The 26,309-nt window shown below is 43.7% G+C and overlaps 1 protein-coding gene across 1 annotated transcript in view; it reads left to right on the top strand.

The window, feature by feature from the left end:
• The window catches only part of vat1l (vesicle amine transport 1-like), a 195,018-nt gene that overhangs the window by 55,213 nt on the left and 113,496 nt on the right, over positions 1-26,309 (top strand). Inside the window, exon 4 of the mRNA XM_063067511.1 lies at positions 25,722-25,864. Within this exon, the coding sequence (XP_062923581.1) occupies positions 25,722-25,864 (143 nt within the window). The remainder of the gene's footprint in view (positions 1-25,721; positions 25,865-26,309) is intronic.

Below are 26,309 nucleotides of genomic sequence, written 5' to 3'. Positions count from 1 at the left end.
TATGTTGCAACAGTACAAAAATATTGTTTGAAGTTGAAGAGAGGTTCTGTGGTTTTCCATTGCTGAGATAGGTTTAGGATTGCCAAGTCTTGTTCAAGAACCTGATCATTGCAGGTAACTAACGTTTCTGAACCTGGTGATATGGGCCTTCAGGCTTCTGCACTTCCTGCGTGATAACAAAAGCAAGAAGAGAGTCTGACCTGGATGGTAAGTTTTTCTCTTCCTGCCCCAAACCACAGAAGCCCCCGTGCCACAAGTAGTTGGTTTCAGTAAAAAGTCTGAAAGAAAGAGCATCAAGTCAAGTGGAGTTTAGTGCCATGGGCACTAGTATGGTGCGGTACAATATGACAAGCACTTGTTTGTGGCAGCACCTTAGGCACCTGGGTATAGTTCGTTCATGTATTGTTTTTCATAGGTTCTGTTGCATTTCTTTGTTTTCCTGTAAATGCCAGCAAGAAAATGAATTTCAGGGTAGTATAAGGTGGAATATACGTGCTTTGATAATAAGTTTGCTTTGAACTTTGAACAACACACAGAATATAAATTATACATAAAATGGGAGATAAAACACGACAAAAAAGCAAGACAGTACAAAAAAGACAAAGACACAGTTGAAGAAAAATCAGTGCGGGAGCAGATAGACTGTTGAGTGGGGATTTTCAGGATTTAGACCCTGTGTTGATGAAGGAATGCCAATTATATTTCCACTTCCCTCCCTAGCTGCTTTATCACTGCTGAATGCAGAATTTCAGCATACCCTTAATTAACCGAGAACGGAGTGCTGTTTGTCACCTTGCTCCTACAAAGCTCTCAAACCAGGAAGCGTCTTGTAATGAGGAACTGAAATCTGACCGACATCTTAATGAGAGGATGAGTGTCGAGAGAACTAGCATATACCCAGTGATGTAATACTGAGGCTTTATATGGCAATGGTCAGACTGCACCTGGAGAATTGCGGACGTGGGGAGGATGTTTTCTATATTGGGGGAGTCTAGGACCAGAGAGCGCAGCCTCAGCATAGAACAGGTAGTGGTTAATGTAGGGGTCCATGGCACATAAGAGGTTGGGAGCCCTTGGAATAGAAGCACATCCTTTTATAAAAGAGATGAGGAGGAATTTCTTTAGCCTGAGGGTGGTGAATCCGTGGAATTCATTCTCACAAATGACTGTGGAGGTCATTGGGCATATTTAAAGCAGAGGTTGATGGGTCCTTGATTAGTAAGGGTGTCAAAGGTTATGGGGAGAAAGCATGAGAATGGAGTCGAGAGGGATAATAAATCAGCCATGATGGAATAGCAGTGCAGACTAGATGGGCTGAATGACCTAATTCTGCTCCTATGTCTTATGGTCTTAATGGATATTTCTAATTGTATGCTGTTGCATGGAACTTGTGGGGGGGAGTTGTTTCTGCGCGATAATGTGAATCTGCACTCCATTAGGGTAGTTCAGGTACGTCACTTAAGCGCCACCACCCTTCTTCTCTTTGTATTGCCCATTTCCCCTCCCCACTCTCAGTCCTGACGCAGGGTTTCAATCCCAAAGCATGAACAATTCCTGCCCCCCACCCACCCAGATTCTACTTGACCTGCTGAGGTCCTGCAGTAGGTCATAAGTTGTTGCAGGTTCCAGTCCGCTGGAGTCTGGAGGTTGAAGATGGCCTGCCCTGGGTGTAGAGGGCTGTGTATATGCTTGGGTGGGTGGGTGGAAGGAGGCTCATTTCGCTGTTGTTGCTTGTTATGTTCTGTTTATTGTCTTTTATTGTCCTGCCCAGTATTGTGGGTATTTTCTGCTGACGTTGGAACGTGTGGCGACATTTGCGGGCTGCCCATCAAACCTTTGGATGTGTTGGCTGTTAACACAAATGACACATTTCGCTTTGTGTTTTGATTTACATGGGATAAATAAATCTAAATCTGAATTGTGTATGCTAGTGAATGCTGCCTCAGAGTTTTGCTCCTCTCTTTGTTAAGATATTCTGAAAGCCTGCTTGCTCAGGATTATTCTCTGTGTCTGATTGCCACTGACGATTCAACTGTGAAGGTTCTCAAGAGCTGTTTCTGGTTTATATCTGACATCTCTTCACAAATACCTCCAGGACAGTGAGTAATAGGGTTATACAGTATGTGTCACATGCACCCAGATACAGTGAAAGGCTTTTGTTTGAATGTCATCCGGACAGATCATGGTAACTTAGTGGTTAGAACAACGCCTTACAATACCAAAAACCTAGGTACAATTCACACCGCTGCCTGTAAGGAGTTTGACCGTTCTCCCAGTGACTGTGTGTGTTTCCTCCGGGTGCTCCGGTTTCCTCCCTCAGTCCAAAGACGTACTGGTTGGTAGGTTAATTGGTGATTGTAAATTGTCCTGTGATTAGGCTAGGGTTAACTTGGGGATTGCTGGACAGCACAGCTCAAAGGGCTAGAAGGGCCTATTCCGTGATGTATCTCAATAAACAAATAAAGCATTCTACAGAGTTGTATGTTGGGGAAGTACAAAGAGAAACCAATGACAGAATGCAGACTATTCACTCAGTGGCCACGTTATAAGATACCCAATAAAGTGGCGAGTGAGTGCATGTTCGTGGTCTTTTGCTGCTGTAGCCCATCCACTGGTTCAATGTGTTGTGTGTGAACCGATGCTCTTCTGCACACTACTGTTGTTACACATGTTTATTTGAGTTCCTGTCACTTTTCTGTCAGCTTGAACCAGTCTGGCCATTCTCTGACCAACAGGGCATTTTCACCCACAGAAGTGATGCCCTCTGGATATATTTTGTTTTTTTGCACTATTCTAGTAAACTCTTGAGACTGTTGTGTTCTTCCCTATTCCGATGTTTGGTCTGAACAACAGCTGAACCTCTGGACCATGTCTGCATGCTTTTGTGCGTTGAGTTGCTGCCACATGATTGGCTGATTAGATATTTGCAGTAATGGGTAGAGGTGAAGCTACTAATGTAACTACTGAATGCAGTGCTACAGTTACCGTGGAAGTACAGTGAAGGTAGACAAATAAGGTGCAAGGGCCTTAACGAGGTAGATTGTAAAATCAGGAGTTTGTCTTTATTGTAAGAGTGATCCTCTTATGATAGCAGAGGCCCTGTCCTTGAGCCTGGGGTATGAGATTTTGTATCTTCTGCTCAATGAAAGGGGGGAGAAGAGAGAGTATCGGGGGTGTGAGGGGTCTTTGATTATGTTGGCTGCTTTCCCAAACAGAAGGAATCTGGGGATGAGTTTATATTTACTTGTCTACACTACATGTGTGCAAAGAACATTGACCCCCTATTTGTAAGGGAACTTAAATGTCTTAACCTACCAAACACAGCCCGTTCCCCACTCCCCACTCCCCACTGTTCGAGCTTTTTCCCTTCTGATTACTCTGAGAACCATGGCACCCCTCAGCTTCACCTCTCCCATGTCAGCTTTCGAAGCTCAAAGTAAATTTATTATTAAAGCGGGAAGAGTAGCGAGCCTAAGCACACAGTCCTGTGGTGCACCGGCGCTGATGGTGATTGTCACTCTGGTGACATTTTGTTCCATTACAGGTGTTGTTTTAAACACAGTCTGCTGTCCGTGTTGGGATATGGGATTGTGCTTGTCTGCTAACTGGAGACGGTGAGGTGTTGCAAGGTAGGGGTGTACAGCGATGGGACAGACCAGTTCCAGGAGCAGACGCAGCTGTTGGGTCACTGAGTGACATCCACAACAGAACAACAGGAGGCTGGGAGAGGGAAGTAAACTCTTTAAACCAAAGAGCTCATGGGATCGGGGGTGAGACCCTGTTTGAGAGTGAAGGGACTTTAAGGAGTGCAACAGTGTGGACAGAAGAACATGTCTCCTCTAATAACATGATGAGACCAAATGCAGGTTGGAGGTCCAATACCTTATATTCGATCTAGGTATTCTCCAGCCTAATGGCATGAACACTGATTTTGCTAACTTCTGGCAACTAGTCCCCTTTGTTTTCACCACTGCTCCTTCTTGTTTTATAGCGGTTAGCATGACACAATTACACTTCATTCCCCTCCCGCAGTCGCCCTCCTGTCTCACCTATCACATGCCATCTTTTACTCCTCTCCTTCCTGCCCACCATCTTATTCTGCCTTCTGCCCCCTTCCTTGCCAGTCCTGATGAAGGGTCTCAGCTAGAAGCATCAACTGTTCATTTCCCTCCATAGATGCTGCCTGACCTGCTGAGTTCCTTCAGCATTTTGTGTGGGTTGTGAAAAATCAGATTAATGTTTCAGGTCAGTGACCATTCTACAGCTGAATAAAAAGCTCTCTCTGTTTGGCTTGTTGAGATTAATATGGATTAAAAATGCTTAAATACTGAATATAAATTCTAAATCCTTAAAGTATGCAATAACTGACAATAAAACTCAGCATCTCCAATGTTTTAGGAGTTCAGAATTTAGGAGCTTAATAAGCTCATTAAATTTTGTCTCCAAAGCCGGGCAGATCTAAAGCCCTGTGTCATATCAGACTTTTTATTATTCACTCCACATCTGAGTAGTCTGCTGTTAGACATCCTCGCCTTGAATGTCCTGAGATGCAAAGAGAGTAATTTTCCAATTTAATTTGGTTTTTCTGTGCCAGACAGTGGGGGTGAGAGAGAGAGAGACAGGAGCAAGAGAAAAGCTCAAAGACGAGACGAGAGATGGGCCAAGGAACAAAAAATGCCAAGTGATGCTGGGAGTGATCTTAGAAGTAGGAGGCAGGAGATGAGATTGAGGGCTGCAATATGACAGTACGGTAGCATAGTGCTTAGCCTAACACTTGCACTGCCAGTGATCACTGATCTGGGTTCAATTCCCGCCGTGGTGACACTTATAGGCTGCCTGCCCCGAGCACAATCCTTGCACTGTGTTGGTCGTTGAAGCACGCGATGCATTCCACTGTATTGTATGTTTCGATGTTTTGATGTACATCTGTCAAATAAAGCTAATCTCTTTTTCCTTCAAATTATGCATGCAGTGATTATGTATGCTTGCATTGCTTTGTGGGCTGAATGGTCTTGAGCCCTCAGTCTCTGCAGTGGTGACTGAGACATCTATTTATTTATGCTGAATAGACCCTTCCGGCCCACAAGCCGCACGATCAGCGACCCACCTAATTAACCCTATCCTAATCACAGGACAATTTACAATGACCAGTTAACCTACTAACTGGTATGTCTTTGGACTGTGGGAGGAAACTGGTGTACCTGGAGGAAACCCACGAGATCATGGGCAGAATGTACAAACCGCTTACAGACGGGGCCGGAATTGAACTCTGAACACTGAGGCCCCGAGCTTAAGTATGTGATTGATAAGTCAGTAATTCAAGGAGGTGTGTATGATGAGGGGAAATCAGTGTGGAACATTGATATAAGAAGAATATTAATTTGCCTGCCGCAGAAACCTGAAGGCATTCTGTTTTGAACTGATGAAGGAGTTTATTCCTTGTTTCCGTCTTTAATCCACCTTCTCTTTTATCAGTCTTATTTCCAGGCAGTCTCTCCCTGCAGCTGTTGCTGTGGAATCCATTTGCTATAGAGAACCAAATCCCGTGGTTGTGTCTGGCACACCCTGACAGAAACTGCTCTGAAACTGATGCACTGAAGCCTGGCAGCCTTTCCTGTCTGACAGCCACCATTGCTCTTGCTTCTCCCGTACTTATTCAGAGATACAAGCACAATAACAGGCCTACTCAGCCCAAAAAGCCTGAGCCACCCAATTAACCTGCTAATCTGTACATTTTTGGAATATTAGATTATGAGGACATGCAGTCCTCTTTTATTGTCATTTCGTAATGCATGCATTAAGAGATGATACAATATTCCTCTGGTGTGATATCACAGAAACACAGGACAGACCAAGACTGAAAAACTAACAAAAACCACATAATTATAACATATAGTTACAACAGTGCAAGCAATACCATAACTTGATGAAGAACAGGCCCTGGGCACGGTAAAAAAAGTTCTAAGTCTCGCAAAAATCCCACACCTCACGCAGACGGGAGAAGGAAGAAAACTCTCCCTGCCATACCCGACCACAGTCTGACCCTGAGTCGTCCGAAAACTTCGAGCCTCCGACCAGCCCTCCGACACCGAGCACCGAGCACCATCTCTGTTGAGCGCTTCGACCCTAGCCCCGGCCGCCAGCAGCAGGCAAAGCCGAGGATTTTGGGGCCTTCCCTCTGGAGATTCTTGATCGCACAGTAGCAGCGGCAGCGAACTGGGCATTTCAGAAGTTTCTCCAGATGTTCCTCTGTGCTTCTCACGTCTGTCTCCATCAAATCAGAATTGTGCTCAGCATCCTACTTACAAATACGATATAATTTCACTGGAGAGCTGCGCATGCTGGGTTGCGCCGCCATCTTCTCCTCCTGCCTTCGGGAGGGAGGAGAACCAGAGCATCCAGAGGAAACCTATGCGGTTACAGAGAGAACATACACACAAACTCCTTACAGGCAGCGTTGGGAATTGAACTCAGGTCACTGGTGCTGCAATAGCGTTGTCCTAACTGCGATGCCACCTTGCCACAAAAACTCTTCTCTTCCATAAAGTTTTGTAGTTAATAGCCCAACTTCTTCTCCTCAAGACTTTCAGAGAGAATTGAGAACTATTTGGCCGAGCATTTATCTGCTAGGATGGTGGTTCTCAAACTTTTTTGGGCCAAAGTACCCCCTTGTCCCTTTCAGGTCATTAAATAAGAACTATAAAGCATGTTGATGTATGGTGCATAGTGAAAGAAAACAAGAACTGTAAATTCAAAGCAGTGACTGTCAATTGCAAAAAGTTTTCAAATCTATTTAAAGCTAAAAATAAAATTATTTCTTTGATTACAGTAAAAAGAATTCTCAACAATTTTAGAGCATATATTAGTAGCATAGTTCTTCACTACTTCATTGCTATTTTTCACTTTTCAGTGAGATGGATGGACAGTACAGTGATATCGGCTTCTCAACATCAGGCTGATTGTCACTCAAGGAGTCTCAAATCCTCCTGTTCAGTAATTCGCACACTGTTTCATTGCTTTGAAAGAAGTTGGGCGACTGCACTGAAACCCTGCTCCACTTAATATGATGTTGGAAAGGCAATAAAGGACACCTTGTCCTGTTTCCACAGTTACCATTCAGAGATTCTTTTCTGCAGTCAGAAGTCTTGAGATTATTTTTTGAACCTCAGCTTCAGCACAGTCATCTTGTAGTGAGATCAGTTCTTCCTCCATCCTTCCTGTTAATTGCTCATTACAGGTGGTCAGGAATGAATTTATTACCCAGTCTGGAATTTGGATTGAGAGATGTCTTTATGCTGATCACCTAGGTGGGCACAGTATAACTGAAGATCATCAACCGGTCTTCTTACTTTCTCTTCCAACTTAGAGAGGTTTTGACATTGGAAAAGGTTGCGATGGCCAATGTTGCATATAAATAGGGTTAACTTGGACAAAAGTGTGGAGATAACTGATTTGACTTTGATAAGATTCACAAAATTTCCTTGCAATTGAAAATTGATTTCATTAAACTTTGCAAATAATTCTGACGAATAAGCAATGTTATGCCTAATATTCTTGAGTAGATTACAGAATGAAGCACTAAAGTCTTCAAAGAATTTTATCATAGTTTCAAAGATCAGATAAAAGCGTCTCTGACAGTTTCCTTTTGAGAACCAGCAATACAAAGCTCTCTACATAGTTGAGAATTGAGAGCATGGAACTAAATTTTATTTCACAAACAGAAAACATCTGCAGATGCTGGAAGTCCAAAGCAACACACACAAAATGCTGGAGGAACTCTGCAGGCCAGGCAGCATCTATGGAAAAGAGTAAACAGCTGACATTTCAGGCTGAGAGTCTGCATGAGGACCTTTTATTTACCATTGTGATAACAGTATTTAATAATTTGTGTAATTGATCATTTAGATTTTTTGCAACAAGATGTCTGTGAATTATACAGTGAATGGTAAATAGGCTAAGTACAGGTTTTTTTTCAAGAATGTAACAACTGCAAAGTGGCATCCTGTCATTGATGGTGCACCATCTATTGCATAAACAAGAACGTTGCTAAGTGGAATGTCCTTCTTTAACAACCTGAAATATTAACTCCTCCTTCATTTCTGTTTCTAGTCCCCTTACAAATAACAACTATTGAAGCATGGTTTCATCTTTTATGAAGTGAACAAAACCATGAAGCAAGATTTGTTGCCTGGCAAAACTGACTCCCCTAACTGCAGAGCAAATTCTGTTGTCCTAAGTATGTTTCAACAATGTGTCTTCCACATTCTCAGATATTTCATCTACTTGTCCTTGAACAGAGTTGCACTGAGTGGAATCACTTTAATTATTTGATCTGGTGACTTGTGCAAAATTGTACTCAGAATCTTCCTTAATGCGGGCAGAAGCAGCTTTTCTCCAACTGCATGGGGCTTTCCAGATTTAGCAATGAGAAATGTAATGTTGTATGAAGCACGCAAACCATCATTGCTGTGTTGTGAAGTGTTGGCAAAAATGTTTTGAAGTGTTTTCCATTTCTGAAAGTTTTGTCAAAGTGCCTGAAAATAAGTAAAACTCTTGCTTGGTTTATCAGATTGTATTCTCTTCAAATGTTCAAGAAGCCTGGATGGTTTCATTACCTTATTTGAAAAAATATTTTTCACACAACAGACACATTGGCTGCTATTGGTTGCTTGGTGCTGATATAAATCCATATTTCAGGTACTCCACACTGTGCTGTTTACAATTCTTTTCATTTGGTTTGCTTCTGCCATTTTCATTTTGGATTAATGACCACAGTCAATCGCTTGTTGGTTAAGTCACAAGAGAGTGAATTTGTTGAATGCCTATGAGATGGCTTTTTAGAGCAGCTTGTGCTTGAGCCTATTCAGGGAAAAGCTATCTTAGATTGGGTGTTGTGTAATAACCCAGATCTTATTAGGGAGCTTAATGTAAAGGAACCACAGGAGGCATTGATCATAATTTGATTGAATTCAAACTGCTATTTGAGAGGGAGAAGCATGTCACATGTATTAGCATCACAATAGAATGAAGGGAATTACAGAGGCATGAGAGAGGAGCTTGCCCAGGTAGATTGGAGGGAATACTGGTGGGGGTGACAGCAAAGCAGAGATGGATGAAGTTTCTGGGAATAGCTCACAAAGCGCAGGGTAGATATGTCCCAGAGAAGAAGTTGTTCTCAAATGGCAGGGGTAGGCAACCACAGCTGACAAGGGAAGTTAAGGACTGCATAAAAGCCAATGAAAGGGCATATAAGATAGCAAAAGTGAGTGGGAAGTTGGATGATTGGGAAGCTTTTGAAATCCAACAAAAGACAACTAAAAAGCTATAAGAAGGGAAAAGATGAAATTTGAAGGCAGAATAGCCAATAATATAAAGCAGATACTATTTTTTTTCAGTTATATAAAGAGTAAAAGGGCGGTGAGAGTTGATATTGGACCACTGGAAAATAATGCAAGTGAGGTAGTAATGGAGGCAAAGAAATGGCAGATGAACTTAGTAGGTACTTTGCATCTGCAAAAAAAAAGCAGTACAACGGACTTTTAACATTTTAAACCTGCGATTTATTTGTTATGTCTCCCCTCTCGCTGTGAAACAGTGACATCTCTTTCTCCCTTTATTAGGGAGAGAGAGAGAGCCTGTGGTATGTTGAATACCGGGTGAACGAGTAGTCTTTGGTTTCTGCAAATCTGTGTCCTTGCTATTGCTTTGCTGCACGTTTGAGTGCTCGGTGGTGGGTGCTGATGCTTTTTTTTGCCAGTGGGGGGAGGGGGGGATCATTGCTTGCTGCCACTTATGGGAGGGAGGGGGGCTGGGGGGGACTTTGGGGTTCTAAGATTTTACTGTCATTCATTCTTTGGGGGCACTTCTCTGTTTTCGTGGATGGTTGTGAAGAAAAAGCATTTCAGGATGTATATCATATACATTTCTCTGACATTAAATGTACCTTTGAAACCTTTGTCTTCAATGTGGAAGACACTAGCAGTTAGCCAGAGATCTGTGAGTGTCAGGGAGCAGGAGTGAGTGCCATTGCTATTGCAAAGGAAAAAGTGCCAGGCAAACTGAAAGGTCTTAAGGTAGATAAGTCACCTGGACCAATTGGACTACCTCCTGGAGTCCTGAGAGAGGTTCCTGAAGAGATAACGGATGCATTGGTTATGATCTTTCAAGAATCACGTGATTCTGGCACGTCCCGGAGGACTGGAAAATTGCAAATGGCACTCCACTCTTTAAGAAGGGTGGAAGACAAAGGAGAGGAAATTATAGGCCAGTTAGCCTAACCTTAGTGGTTGGGAAAGTGTTGAAGTCTATTATTAAGGATGAGGATTTGGGGTACTTGGAGACTAATGATAAAATAAGTCTAAGTCTGCATGGTTTCTGTGAAGGGAAATCTTGCCTGACAAATCTGTTAGAGTTCTTCGAGGAAGTAACAAGCAGGGTGGACAAAGGAGAGGCAGTAGATATCATTTACTTGGATTTTCAAAAGGCATTTGATAAGGTGCCACACATGAAGCTGCTTACCACGATAAAATCCAATGGCGTTACAGAAAAAGATACTGGCGTGGATAACGGAATAGTCATAGTCATACTTTATTGATCCCGGGGGAAATTGATTTTTGTTACAGTTGCACCATAAATAGTTAAATAGTAATATGTAAATCATGCCAGGAAATAAGTCCAGGACCCGCCTATTGGCTCAGGGTGTCTGACCCTCCAAGGGAGGAGTTGTAAAGTTTGATGGCCACAGGCAGGAATGACTTCCCATGACGCTCTGTGTTGCATCTCGGTGGAATGAGCCTCTGGCTGAATGTACTCCTGTGCCCACCCAGTACATTATGTAGTGGATGGGAGACATTGTCCAAGATGGCATGCAACTTGGACAGCATCCTCTTTTCAGACACCACCGTGAGAGAGTCCAGTTCCATCCCTACAACATCACTGGCCTTACGAATGAGTTTGTTGATTCTGTTAGTGTCTGCTACTCTTAGCCTGCTGCCCCAGCACACAACAGCAAACATGATAGCACTGGCCACCACAGACTCGTAGAACGTCCTCAGCATCGTCCGGCAGATGTTAAAGGACCTCAGTCTCCTCAGGAAATAGAGATGGCTCTGACCCTTCTCGTAGACAGCCTCAGTGTTCTTTGACCAGTCCAGTTTATTGTCAACTCGTATCCCTAGGTATTTGTAATCCTCCACCATGTCCACACTGACCCCCTAAATGGATACAGGGGTCACCGGTACCTTAGCTCTCCTCAGGTCTACCACAGGAATGGCTGACAGGCAGGAGGCAGCGAGTGGGAATAAAGGGGTCCTTTTCTGATTGGCTGCCAGTGACTAGTGGAGTTTTTCAGGGGTCAGTATTTCACATTGTTTGTCAATGATTTGGATAATGGAATTAATGGCTTTGTGGCAAAGTTTCTGGACGATATGATGATAGGTGGAGGAGAAGGTAGTGCTGAGGAAGCAATACGATTGCAGCAGGACTTAGCCAAATTGGAAGAATGGGCAAAAAAGTGGCAGATGGAATACAGTGTTGGGAAATGTACAATGATGCATTTTGTAAAAGGAACACTATTGTGGAATATTATCTAAATGGGGAGAAGATTCAAATATCAGAATTGCAGAGGGACTTGGGAGTCCTCGTGCAAGACTCCCTGAAGTTTAATTACAGGTTGAGTCTGTGGCAAAGAAGACAAATGCAATGTTGGCATTTATTTCAAGGGGAATAGAATATAAAGATAATGCTGAGACTTTCTAAGATACTGGTCAGGCTACACTTGGAGTGTTGTCAACAGTTTTGTGCCCCATATCGCAGAAAGGATGTGTTGTCTTTGGAGAGAGTCCAGAGGAGGTTTACAAGAATGATTCCGGGAATGAAGGTGTTAATATATAAGACTATAAGATCATAAGATATCGGAGCAGCAGTAGGCGATTTGGCCCATCGAGTCTTCTCCTCCGTTCAATTATGGGCTGATCCAATTCTTCCAGTCATCCCCACTCACCTGCCTTCACCCCACATCCTTTGATGCCCTGGCTAATCAAGAACCTCTCTATCTCTTCCTCAAATACACCCAATGACTCGGCCTCCACAGCCGCTCATGGCAACAAATTCCATAGATTTACCACCCTCTGATTAAAGTAATTTCTCCACATCTCTGTTCTAAAATGACGTCCTTCAATCCTAAAGTCATGCCCTCTTGTCCTAGACTCCCCATACCATAGGAAATAGTTTGCCATATCTAATCTGTTCGGACTGTTTCTATGAGATCCCCCCTCATTCTCCTAAACTCCAGGGAATACAACCCAAGAGCTGCCAGATGTTCCTCATATGGTAACCCTTTCATTTCTAGAATCATTCTCATGAATCTTCTCTGAACCCTCTGCAATGTCAGTATATCCTTTCTAAAATAAGGAGCCCAAAACTGCACACGATGCTCCAAGTGTGGTCTCACGAGTGCCTTACAGAACCTCAACATCACTTCCCTGCTCTTATATTCTATACCTCTAGAAACAAATGCCAACATTGCATTTGCCTTCTTCAACACTGACTCAACCTGGAGGTTAACCTTTAGGGTATCCTGCACAAGGACTCCCAAGTCCTTTTGCATCTCTGCATTTTTGAATTCTCTCCCTCTGAGGAACGTTTGGCTGCTTTGGGCCTGTACTCACTAGAATTTAGAAGAATGCGTGGTGATCTCATTGAAACCTACTAAATGTTGAAGGGTGAACGTGGAGAGGATGTTTCCTCTGGTGGGTGTATCCAGAACTACAGGACACAGCCTCAAAATTGAGGGGTGACCTTTTAGAACAGAGGTAAGGAGGAATTTTTTTAGCCAGTGAGTGGTGACTCTCTGGAATGCTTTGCCACAGACCGCGGTGGAGGCCAATTCGATGATATATTTAAGGCAGAAGTTGATAGTTTCCTGATCGGTCAGGGCATCAAAGGATATGGCCAGAAGGCAGGTGTATGGGGTTGAGTGGGATCCGGGATCAGCCGTGATGGAATGATGGAGCAGACTCGATGGGCTGAATGGCCTAATTCAGCTCCTATGTCTTTTGGTCTAAGTCCGATCTCAAATGCTGCAATAAATAAAGGGGAAGGTTATGACATCATCGTAGGTCACGGAAAACCTGATTCTTTGCCTAAAGGTACATAAAGTGGGGCAGCGATATCTCTTTTGGACTAGAGCATGGGCTAGAGCATGGCTTCCAACATTTTTTATCCATTGTCTGAGGGGTCCGTTGACCCTTGGCCAGGAACCCCGAGACCAGAGAAATGTGGTCAAGATCATTAGAAAGGGCAGATTATGAACTTTGCCCCAAAAATGCCCAGTCTGGGCCTCGAAAGAACACGATTTCTTCAGTCCAGATTTCTCATGTCGTGCTAAATAATGAAATGTCATGTTGCTTTCCAACAATGATAAGATGCTTTGAGCAAAATCTAAGAGAACAGTAGTTTAGGAAAAGATGAGCTGATTACATGATCATTGTAATTAATTATGAGGCTCCGAGGATAAAATGCTTATGATTAATTATTTTTAAAAATTAAGCTGCTCCACCTTGCTATCGAGCACCCCCACACCCTCCCTTTATCTTTATTGTCCCCCCCCCCACCCTTTAGAAACTCCCAAGGGGGCGATATCACCTATGTTGGGAACCACTATGCTAGGGGATATGGTACTTCACATGAAAGATGCAAGTTGTGAATTGCTGGTAGTATTTGCTTTTCTTACATTTGTTTATTCTTTTGGGGGAAGTGAGTGTCACTGACAAAGCTTTCATTTGGAGGCACTTCCCTAAACATGCTTGAGGATGGAGTGGTGAACCTCTTTTGAATCCTTATGCCTTTAAGTTGGCTGCTGCAAAAAAAATCCTATGCAGTCCTGATGAAGGGTATCTTCCCAAAACGTCGACTCTTAATTCCCCTCCATAGATGCTGCTTGACATGCTGAGCTCCTCCATCACATGGTGTGTTTTGTTCTAGATTTCCAGCATCGACAGTACCTCTTGGGTCCATGGACCCATTTCTTCTTGAACGGACAAAAGATGAAACAATTCATTATGTTTGATTCATCTTAGCTTTCATTGGTTTCATTTCTAGGTTGTGCATTGCTCCCTCTGTGACATCAGTGAGGTTCCAGGGCTTTGATGCTAGCTTCCTGAGCTGGCCTCGACTGGGAGGTGGGTAGCCGATTCACTATTGCTCCAGTGAGCATGAGCAGGAATGCCTGTGAGACGATGGAATGCACCGCTCCCTAACCACCCTCCCCCCACTGCGCTCCATGCCACGTTGCATCGTCTGACGTACAAGCTGCTGGCTTCGAATGCATGCAGCAACAGTGTGTGTGTGTGTGTGTGTGCACGCGCACAGCTGCCTCTCCTCTGGGAACGGGCACGCCTTTCAACCTGTGGTGACCCTGTGGTTGCTCTGGGGCATCAGAAACATGGGGAATTCCATTGCCATAAACTCTAGGTTTCTGCTGTGTGAACTCATTACACTATTAAAAGATAATTTGCAATAGCAGAATTGGATAGTCAACTAAGTACTTCCATTGAAGATTTGAATGAAGTTCAGCTGCTGAGAAGGAGGGAGGTGTGGTGATGCAAGTACGTTGTGCTACTTGTGATACATTTCTGCATAACAGCTTATTGGGATGTGACACACTCCAGTGTACATCATTCCAATGTAACTTAAAATGTTGACTGTCCATTTCTCCCAGATGCTTCCTGACCTCTTTAGTCCTTCTGGTATCTTGTTTGTTTCATCAGATCAGCCATGTTAAAGGTGTTATGTATCATGTCTTGCCTTTTGATTGCTTCCGAGATGATCAGTTTTTGAGGTAAAGTCCATACTTACATGGAATTGATACTTTCTCGTTTCCTTGTAGGCATATGACTGTGCAAATGATGGAACAATCTGAAAAATGTCTAGCATCTATAATAAACTGAACAGACAGGACTAGAGAGATGACTTAGGGGAATTGACCAAGAGATGGGATGCATTATTTATTCTAACTTCAACATGGTCTCAGCTCAGCTTTCCAGCTTTTCTCAATAACCCTTGCCAAAAGACTAAATTTCTGCTTAATATTTAGGTATTAATTATTCAAAATTCTTTATAAAACATTTAATTATTTGGTCTCCACAGTTTTCCATGGTACAGAATTCCAGATGTTCATACCCCTTTGGGAAATTAAATTCCCTCTCATCTGCATTTATTTTAATTCCGCTAGTTCTAGAGTCCCTATTCACGGAATATCTCTTGGGAGCCACCTTGTCAAGGCCCCACTGAGATGCAAGAGACTGTAGGTCCTGGAATTTGGACCATTAAACACTCTGCTGGAGAAACTCAGTGGGTCAAGTGGGGAAAGGGTTTGTTGATGTTTCAGGTTGAAACCTTGCATCCAGTCTTTCCCTCCACAGATTCTCCCTGACCCACAGAATTCCTTAGGCAGCATGAGTAATCCTTCAGAATCATAACTGTTTTTAAATGAAGATTGCCTCTTGTTCTTCTTAACAAAAGTGATCAGTGGTTTTCTGCCTTTCCTCATAAAACAACCTTCTTCAACCCGGGGCGGCATGGTGGCGCAGTGGTTTGTACAATGCTTTACGGTACAGGTGAACTGGGTTCAATTCCTGTTGCTGACTGTAAGGACTTTGTACCCCATGACCATGTGGGTTTCCTCCGGGTGCTCCAGTTTCCTCCCACTGTGCAAAGACCTACCAGTTTGTAGGTTAATTTCTCATTGTAAATTGTCCCATGATTACTTTAGGATTAAACTTGGGTTCTTGCAAGAAGGACCTTCTCTGTGCTTTATCTAAAAAAAAACAAATTAGATTATGAGGACACCTAGTCCTCGTTTATTGTCATTTAGTAATGCATGCATTAAGAAATGATACAATGTTCCTCCAGTATGATTTCACAGAAACCCAAGACAGACCAAGACTAAAACTGACAAAAACCACATAATTATAACATACAGTTACAACAGTGCAAAGCAATACCGTAATTTGATAAAGAGCAGACCATGGGCACGGTTAAAAAATGTCTCAAAGTCCCGATAGCCCCATCATCTCATGCAGACGGTAGAAGGAAGAAAAACTCTCCCTGCCATGAACCTCCAGCGCCACGAACTTGCTGATGCAGCACCCTGGAAGCACCCGACCACAGCCAGCTCTGAGTCTGTCTGAAAACTTCGAGCCTCCGACCAGCCCTCCAACACCGAGCACCATCTCTGCCGAGCGCTTCGACCCTGCCAAGCAACAGGCAAAGCTGAGGATTCGGGGCCTTCCCCTCCGGAGATTCTGGATCGCACAGTAGCAGTGGCAGCGAAACAGGCATTTCAGAAGTTTCACCAGATGTTCCTCCGTGCTTCTCACGTCCGTCTCCATCAAATCAGGATTGTGCATGGCATCCTACTTAACAAATAACAGATATTCATTCCGGAGTGGCTGCAGTGCGCTGCGTCATGCCGCCATTTTCTTTTTAAAAAAAACCTAGAAATCAAACTAGTGAACCACCTCCAGTATAAGTATATCCTTTTTTAAATAAGGAGACAATATTCTCTAGAGTGGTCCCACCAATTGCTGTACTGTAACAGCAACTTATAAATGTGATGGAATTTTCAAAATGATTTTCAAAGAAAACTGATTACCCACTTGAAATTATTTAATATTTCAAAGTTCAAAGTAAATTCATTATCAAAGTACAGTATGTATGTATATGTCACCTTGAGATTTATTTTCTTGTTGACATTTACAAAAAAATGAAGAAATACAATAGGACGTATGAAAACTAGCCATAACGGAGACTTGACAAACAGCCGATGTGTAAAAGAAGACAAGTTGTGCAAATAATAAAAATAATTATATATAATACCAGGAAGGTGAGTTGCAGAGTCCTTGAGAGTGTGTCTCTAGGTTCTGGAGTCACTCAGTGTTGAGGTGAATTAAGTTATCCACACTGGTTCATGAGCTTGCTGGTTATTCTGCCGGTTAATAACAGTTTCTGAGCCAATGGTATTACAGGAAAGATACCAGCATGGATATAAAATTGGCTGACCGGCAGGAGGTAAAGAGTGGGAATAAAGGGAGCCTTTTCTGGCTGTCTGTCAGTGACTAGTGGTGCTCCGCAGGGATCTGTGTAAGGACCGTTTCCTTTCATGTTATATGTCAATGATTTTACTTGATGGAATTGATGGCATTGTGGCCAAGTTTTCAGGTGATATAAAGACAGGTGGAGGGGTGGGTAGTGTTGAGGAAGCACAGTGTCTGCAAAGGGACTTTGGCAAATTAGGTGAACGGGCAAGAAATAAAATGTTGCAAAATACATGGTCATGCACTTTGGTAGAAGAAATAAATGTGTGGTCTATTTTCTAAATGGGGAGAAAATCCAAAAATCTGAGATGCAAAGGGACTTGGGAATCCCTGTGCAGAACACCCTAAAGATTAACTTGCAGGTTGAGTCAGTGGTAAGGAAGGCAAATGCAATGTTAGCATTCATTTCAAGAGGACTAGAACATAAAGGCAAGGATGCAATGCTGAGGTTTTATAAGGCATTTGTCAGACTGCACTTAAAGTATTATGAGCAGTTTTGGGACCTTTATCTAAGAAAAAATATGTTGGCATTGGAGAGGGTCCAGAAGAGGTTCACAAGAATGATTCCAAGAATGAAACAGGTTAACACATGTGGAGTGTTTGATGTGTCTGAGCCCAGACTCACTGGAGTTTAGATAATTAATGACGGATCTCATTGAAACCTATTGAATATTGAAAGGCCTAGGTAGAGTGGATGTGGAGACGATGTTTCCTATAGTGGAGGAGTTTTGGACCACAGGGCACAGTCTCAGAATAGAGGGAGGTCCATTTAGAACAGAGATTAGGAGGAATTTCTTGAACTAGAGAGTAGTGAATCTGTGGAATTTATTGCTACAGACGGCTGAGACAGCCAGGTCATTGGGTATATTTGAAGTGGAGGTTGATAGGTTCTTGATAAGTCAGGCATCAAAGATTACAGGGAGAAGGCAGGAGAATGGGGTTGAGTGGGATAATAAATCAGTCATGATGGAATCGGGGAGCAGACTTGATGGGGAGAATGGCCTAAAGCTGCTCCTATGTGTCATTCTCCACCGAGATGGACCAGTCTGCTGGGTATTTTCTACAGCCCTGATCTGCATTTCACAGCTTTTACATTTTTCTTTCTCGCCTTCTTTAACTGCCTTTCTTTAACAGCCAGAGAAAGTGACATTCCTGGTATCACCTTACTACAGCCCAAAGCGTCGGAGTTCAGAGTTCAATCCCAGCATCCTCTGCAAGGAGTTTGTATATTCTTCCTGTGAGCGGGTGGGTTTCTTACAAGTGTTCTGCTTTCCTTCCACAGTCCAAAGACGTACTGGTTAGTCAGTTAATTGGTCATTGTAAATTGTCCTGTTATTAGGCTAAGGTTAACTAGGTGGCTTGTGGAGGCAGAAGGGCCTGTTTTCTCTAGTTCTGAGTTTTGATGAAGTATCTTCAACTGAAGCGTTTGCTATTTCTCTTTCTGCCTGACCTGCTGAGTATTACCTGCAACAATCTGTTTTTGTATCAGATTTCCAATATCTGCAATTATTTGATTTCCCTTCACCATCGGTACCATTGGCAGGCTGTTTCTGTACTTGTGCATTGAGCTCTCAGCCACTGCAGCGAGGGGCACGGGGCAGAATGAACCAGGAAAGCAGCTGGGTATCTCTCAAAGCAATCGGATTACATGAATCATAAGTTTCTTACACAAGGGCGGACATGGAGCCTAAAATAGTAGGCAGGCTCTTCGGTCCACAATGTTGTCAGAATCAGAATCCGGTTTATTATCTGGTTTATTATGTTTGGTGGCAGCAGTACAGAGCAAGACTACTATAGGTTACAAAAAAATAATCAAGTCACTTCAAGTCACTTTTTTAATCGTCATTTCGACCGTAACTGCTGGTACAGTACACAGTAAAAATTAAACAATGTTTTTCAGGACCATGGTGCTACATGAACAATACAAAAACTACACTGAACTACGTAAAACAACACAAAAACTACACTAGACTACAGACCTTCCCAGTACTACATAAAGTGCACAAAACAGTGCAGGCATTCCAATAAATAATAAACAAGACAATAGGCACAGTAGAGGGCGGTAGGTTGGTGTCAGTTCAGGCTCTGGGTATTGAGGAGTCTGATGGCTTGGGGGAAGAAACTGTTACATTTCTGGTCACGAGAGCCCGAATGCTACGGTGCCTTTTGCCAGATGGCAGGAGGGAGAAGAGTTTGTATGAGGGGTGCGTGGGGTCCTTCATAATGCTGTTTGCTTTACGGATGCAGCGTGTGGTGTAACTGTCTGTAATGGCGGGAAGAGAGACACTGATGATTTTCTCAGCTGACCTCACTATCCACTGTAGCGTCTTGCGATCTGAGGTGGTGGAATTTTCGAACCAGGCAGTGATGCTCAGAATGCTCTCAATACAACCTCTGTAGAATGTGGTGAGGATGGGGAGTCGGAGATGGAAAAGAGTAATGGACCAATCAGAAATCTGGCGGCAGAGGGGAAGAAGCTGTTCTTAAAACGTTAAGAGTTCAAGCTCCTGCACCCTCTCTTTGAAGGTAATAATAAGAAGGTGGCATGTCCTGGATGGCAAGGGTCCTTAGTGATAGATGTCAGCTTCTGTAGGTACTGCCTCCTGAAGATGTCCTCACAGCTATATTCCTCCATTGTCTGTATATATATATATATATATATATATATGTCTGAGAGTTACGTAAACTGGGCGAATTCAATTTGAAGGTGCGAATAAAAAGATGCAAGTCATTATTAGATGGAGAGAAAGGAGTTGGAAAACAATTTTTTTCTTTAAATTTTATATTTTAAAAATCTAATGAAAAAGATCTCCTGGTGCTGTCTGTCGTGAGTTTTTAAAAAGTAATTTTTTATTGAGATATAGCGTGGAGTAGGCCCTTCCAGTCGTGTGAGTTGTGCCGCCCAGCAACTCCTGATTTAATGCTAGTCTAATCACGGGACAATTTTACAATGATCAGTTAATCTACCAACTGGTATGTCTTTGGATTGTGGGAGAAAACTGGAGCAACCAGAGGAAGCCCGCGTGGTCATGGGGAGAATGTACAAACTCCTTACAAGTAGCAGCCAGAATTGTGCCCCGGTGGCCTGAACTGTAAAGCGTTGTGCTAACCACGACGCTACGACACCACCCCATGTTTGTACATTCTCCCTATGACTTTGAGTGTTTCTTCCAGGTGCTCCGGTTTCCTCCCACATTCCAAAGATGCTCTAGTTAGGGTTTGTAAGTTGCGGGCATTCTTTGTTGGCGCTGGAAGCATGGTGACCTTTGTGGGCTGCCCCCTCCCACAGCACATTTTCGGACAGAGTTGGTCAATGACGCAAACGACACATTTCACTGTATGTTTCGATGTACATGTGACAAAATGAGGCAATCTTTAAATCTTTTTAATTGAGACTTTATACTTCTGAATGCTAATTTTCCATGCTGTTAATTAACACCTATCACAAGGTGACAACCAAGGTTGAAATGCTGGGTATCCTACAGAGAATGATTCACCACCTGACACTAGAAGTTTCTTTCACGATCTACCAGGCCCAGTGAGGATTTTGATGAAATACTCCTCACTTGCCTGGACGAGTGTGGTTCCAACAGCTTTTCTGAAGTTTAGCACTATCTGGGACAAAGCTTGCTTGATTGACACCCATCCACCATCGTATTTATTATATAAACACAAGTAAGTCCATTGATGCTGGAAATCCAGCACAACACACACACACACACAAAATGCTGGAGGAACTCAGTAGGTCAGGCAGAATCCATGGAAATGAATAAACAGTCAACATTTCGGGCTGAGGCCTTCTTCAGAGCTGAGAAGCAAAGGGAAAGATGCCAGAATAAAAAGCTGTGGGGAGGGAAAAGAGGTTGGCTGGAAGCTGATAGGTGAAGCCAGGTGAGTGGGAAAGGTCAAAGGCTGGAGGAGAAAGAGTCTGATAGGACAGGAGAGTGGACAGTAGCAGAAAGGGGAGGAGGAGGGGATGCAGGTGATAGACAGGTGGGAAAAAGTTAAAGATCTCAGTGGGGAATAGAGGAACTTATTTACTGGAATTGGAAATTGATATTCATCCCATCAGGTTGTAGGGTACCCAGACAGAATATGAGGTGTTGCTCCTCCACCCTGAAGGTGGCCTCATCTTGGCACAAGAGGAAGCCCAGGACTGACATGTTGGAACGGGAAGGGGAATAGGACTTAAGATGTTCGGCCACCGGGAAGTCCACCTTGTAGCTGATAGTGTGGAGGTGCTCGATGAAGTGATCCCTCAAGTTATGATGGTTCTCACCACTTTGGGGTCACTGGATACAATAGATGACCCCAGGAGATTCGTAGGTTAAGTTTTGCCTCACCTGGAAGGTCTGTTTGAGGCCCTGAATGGAGCACCAATATAATTAATATTATTTAGAAATACAGCATGGTGCTAGGCTGGTCTGGACCAACCAGCCCGTGCTATCCATTTACAACCATGTGACCAATTAACCTGCTAACCTGTACGTCTTTGGAACGTGGGAGGAAACCAGAGCACCCAGTGGAAACTTACATGGTCAATATAAAGTACTAGCTCCTTAAAGACAGTGACAGAGTTGAACCTGGTTTGCTGATACTGTAATAGAATTTCGCTATCCGCTAGGCTACTATGCCATCTCTGAATACGTTAATTTTCCCCAACAAATATGCACAAGAGAAGATGCGATTGATTCACCAAGTTACTCTGTCTGCACCTCCCAACTTGTATGACCCAACCCAACCATCAAGATGGATGGAATTATCTTTATTTATCACATGTACATTGAAACATACAGTGAAATGTGTTGTTTGCATCAACTCAAATTTGCGAGGATTATGCTGGGCAGCCAACAAGTGTCACCATGCTTCCAACACTACCATTGCATGTCCACAACTCGTTAACTCTATTCATACATCTTTGGTGCATGGGAGATCCTGGAAGGACCCACATGGCGATGGGGAGAATGTACAATCTTTTCAGGTGGTGGTGGGGGTATCAAGTTTAATATCACCAGCATATAGACAATAGACAATAAGTGCAGGAGTAGGCCATTAGGCCCTTCGAGCCAGCACCACCATTCACTGTGATCATGGCTGATCATCCACAATCAATATCCAGTTCCTGCCTTATCCCCATAACCTTTGATTCCGCTATCTTTAAGAGCTCTATCCATCTCTTTCTTGAAAGCATCCAGAGACTTGGCCTCCACTGCCTTCTGGGGCAGAGCATTCCGCATATCCACCACTCTCTGGGTGAAAAAGTTTTTCCCCAACTCCGTTCTAGATGGCCTACCCCTAATTCTTAAACTGTGGCCTCTGGTTCTGGACTCACCCATCAGCGGGAACATGATTCCTGCCTACAGCGTGTCCAATCCCTTAATAACCTTATATGTTTCAATCAGATCCCCTCTCATTCTTCTAAATTCCAGTGTATACAAGCCCAGTCACTCCAATCTTTCAGCATATGACAGTCCCGCCATACCGGGAATTAACCTTGTGAACCCACGCTGCACTCCCTCAATAGCAAGAATGTCCTTCCTCAAATTTGGAGACCAAAACTGCACACAGTACTCCAGGTGTGGTCTCACTAGGGCCTTGTACAGCTGCAGAAGGACCTCTTTGCTCCTATACTCAATTCTCCTTGTTATGAAGGCCAGCATGCCATTAGCTTTCTTCTCTGCCTGGTGTACCTGCATGCTTGCTTTCAGTGACTGATGTACAAGAACACCTAGATCTCATTGTACTTCCCCTTTTCCTAACTTGACTCCATTTAGATAATAATCTGCCTTCCTGTTCTTACCACTAAAGTGGATAACATCACATTTATCCACATTAAACTGCATCTGCCATGCATCCGCCCACTCACCCAGCCTGTCCAAGTCACCCTGCATTCTCATAACATCCTCCTCACATTTCATACTGCCACCCAGCTTTGTGTCATCAACAAATTTGCTAATGTTACTTTTAATTCCTTCATCTAAATCATTAATGTATATTGTAAACAGCTGCGGTCCCAGCATTGAACCCTGCAGTACCCCATTGGTCACCACCTGCCATTCCGAAAGGGACCCGTTAATCGCTACTCTTTGTTTTCTGTCAGCCAGCCAATTTTCAATCCATGTCAGTACTCTTCCCCCAATACCATGTGCCCTAATTTTGCCCACTAATCTCCTATGTGGGACTTTATCAAAGGCTCTCTGAAAGTCCAGGTACACTACATCCACTGGCTCTCCCTTGTCCATTTTCATAGTTACATCCTCAAAAAATTCCAGAAAATTAGTCAAGCATGATTTCCCCTTTATAAATCAATGCTGACTCGGACCTATCCTGTTACTGCTATCCAAATGTGTTGTAATTTCATCTTTTATAATTGATTCCAGCATCTTTCCCACCACTGACGTTAGGCTAACCAGTCTATAATTCCCTGTTTTCTCTCTCCCTCCTTTCTTGAAAAGAAAGAAGGACTTCTTTCAGTTAGTCCTGACGAAGGGCCTCGGCCTGAAACGTCGACTGTACCTCTTCCTAGAGATGCTGCCTGGCCTGCTGCGTTCACCAGCAACTTTTATGTGTGTTGCTAACAAAAGTGAGGTCGTGTTTATGGGTTCAATGTCCATTTAGGAATTGGATGGCAGTGGGGAAGAAACTGTTCCTGAATCATTGAGTGTGTGCCTTCTGGCTTCTGTACCTCCTTGCTGATGGTAACAATAAGAAGAGAGCATGTCCTGGGTGATGGGGGTCCTTAATGATGGACCCCGCCTTTCTGAGATGTCTCGGATACTACGAAGGCTAGTACCCAAGATGGAGCTGACTGATTTTGCAACTTTCTGTAGCTTCTTTTGATCCTGTGCGGTAGCCCCCTCCCCTTACCAGATAGTGATGCAGCCTGTCAGAATGCTCTCCATGGTACACCTGTAGAAATTTTTCGAGTGGTTTAGGTGACAAACCAAACCTCCTCAAACTCCTAATGAACTATAGCCGCTGCCTTGCCACCTTTATAGCTGCATTGATTTGTTGGGACCAGGTTAGATCCCCAGAGATCTTCACACCCAGGAACATGAAATTCCTCACTCTCTCCACTTATGATGCCTCTATGAGGATTGGTTCGTGTTCCCTCATCCTTCCTGAAGTCCACAATCAGCTCTTTGGTCTTACTGACATTGAGTTCAAGATTGTTGCTGTGACACCACTCCACTTGCTTGTATATCTCACTCCTGTATGCCCTCTTGTCTACATCAGAGATTCTTCCGATAATGGTTGTATCATCAGCAAATTTATAGATGGAATCTGATCCACGCTCAGCCACACAGTCGGAGTCACACAGCCAACTCAGTACCTGTAGTGGAGAAGCCAATGAAAGGTACTTGGGTGCGTTAAGCATGCAGTCCTAGCTTTAAGGCAAGCAGTCCCCAGGGCCCAGTACTCGGTAGAACTTGGCAGTTCCATCCACTCCTTTGCAAAAAGTGTGAATTGGTTGATGCGTGCTGGTTGTTTAACATGCAGCACACCTGAGCCAATGTGTAGCTGTGGAGGAACAAACCAAAAAAAAAGCATTTGGGTCTTTGAACATCATGTCTCCGATTTATTGTGGTTAGCATCAGTGAGTAAAGGGGATCCACTCTCATCTTGGAGTCAAAAAGATAAATACTGAATGAAACATGCCCTCAGCCCGATGTCCATGCCAATCATAGTGCCCACCAAGCTAGTCCCATTTGCCCACATTTGTACCTCAAAACCACTGCTACCCTTCAATCTCCTATGTTCCAAGGGATGAAGTCCTACCCTGCCCAACTTCTCCCTGTAGCTCAGGCCCTCGAGCCCAGGCAACATCCAAACACAAGCCTTCTCTGCTCTCCTTCCAGTTTGCTGATGTCTTTCCCATAACAGGGTGACCAAAGCTGTGCACTATACTCCAAGTGTGGTCTCACCAATGTCTTGCACAACTCATAGGACTTGTGGAATATAGACAACATATTGGCCCAGGCTTATTGAGATACAACGTGGAATAGGCCCTTCCAGCCCTTTGAGCCACACCGCCCAACAACTCACCTATTTAACCCTAGCCTAATCATGGTCCAATTTACAATGAGCAATTAACCTACCAACTGCTACGTCTTTGGCCTTTGGGAGGGAACCAGAGGACCAGGAGGAAACCAACGGGCAGTCACAGGGAGAACATACAAACTCCTTGCAGACAGTGGTAGTAATTGAATCCGGGTCACTGGTACTATAAAGCATTATGCTATGCACCATGATACCATACTTTCTGACAATGCCCTGCTCTACCTTGTGACTTTTGCCACTAGCACATCGCTATCTCCCTGATAGAGTGGATGGGACTTAGCTTACTCTGTCCTCTGAAGGATGCCATTTCGAATGGTGCCCTGTCCCCTTGTTGGACTATGGTATTGTTCTGATCCTGTGCTTGGACCTCTGAGATTATCACTGATGTATGTTTCGTTGAGCTCACTGGATACAGCTGCTGGCACAAGGCTGCTAAGCACCCTGAATTTAACCATTGACTGGTTCTGAGGCTGGCTCCGTGCTTTGGGGAATGTTTGCTCCCTTTGACTTCCAGCTTTTGGACGATAACCCAACTGAAGTGTGATCTGACTGCGTTTGTTTCAGGGTCAAGCTGTGGCTCAGCTCTGCTCCACCATTCCAGATGTGACAGTGTTTGGAACTGCCTCCTCGTTCAAGCACGAAGCCATCAAGGACACCATAACTCATTTCATCGACAGGAACGCTGATTATGTGCAGGATGTAAAAAGGTAAGGCAACTCAAGTGGGGAAGCCGTTGAAGAAATCCTCAACAGCATTTCTCTACCAAGGCTGGGCCTATTGGGAAAAGCTTTATGTTCAGCTGGTGGCTAAGTGGTTTGGCACGGGACAGATTGTGGTAATGATTCCTGTCCTTAGCCAGATTCCCACTTGGAGTTACAATGAGGGAGCCCCAGTTTGAGAGGCGCTTACGGTACATATGTGACAACCACCCAGTGAGAGGTCATCTCATCAACCACAGTCTGCAACAGAAGCGACTTCTTTCATTCATTGGATATGGAGTTTGCTCTTGGAGTCAATGCTTACTGCCCTTCCCTAATTGCCCTCAGACTGAGTTGTTCCCAGGGCCATCCAGATGGAAGTTTAGAGTCATTGAAGCATTATGAAGCCCCATTTGGCCAGTCAGGGTATTAGAGTCATAGAGAGATACAATTT

Source organism: Mobula hypostoma, chromosome 14, assembly GCF_963921235.1.
Source record: "Mobula hypostoma chromosome 14, sMobHyp1.1, whole genome shotgun sequence".
NCBI lineage: Eukaryota > Metazoa > Chordata > Chondrichthyes > Myliobatiformes > Myliobatidae > Mobula > Mobula hypostoma.
Note: the sequence above shows the minus strand (reverse complement) of the source record. Positions and strands in the feature narration are given on the sequence as shown.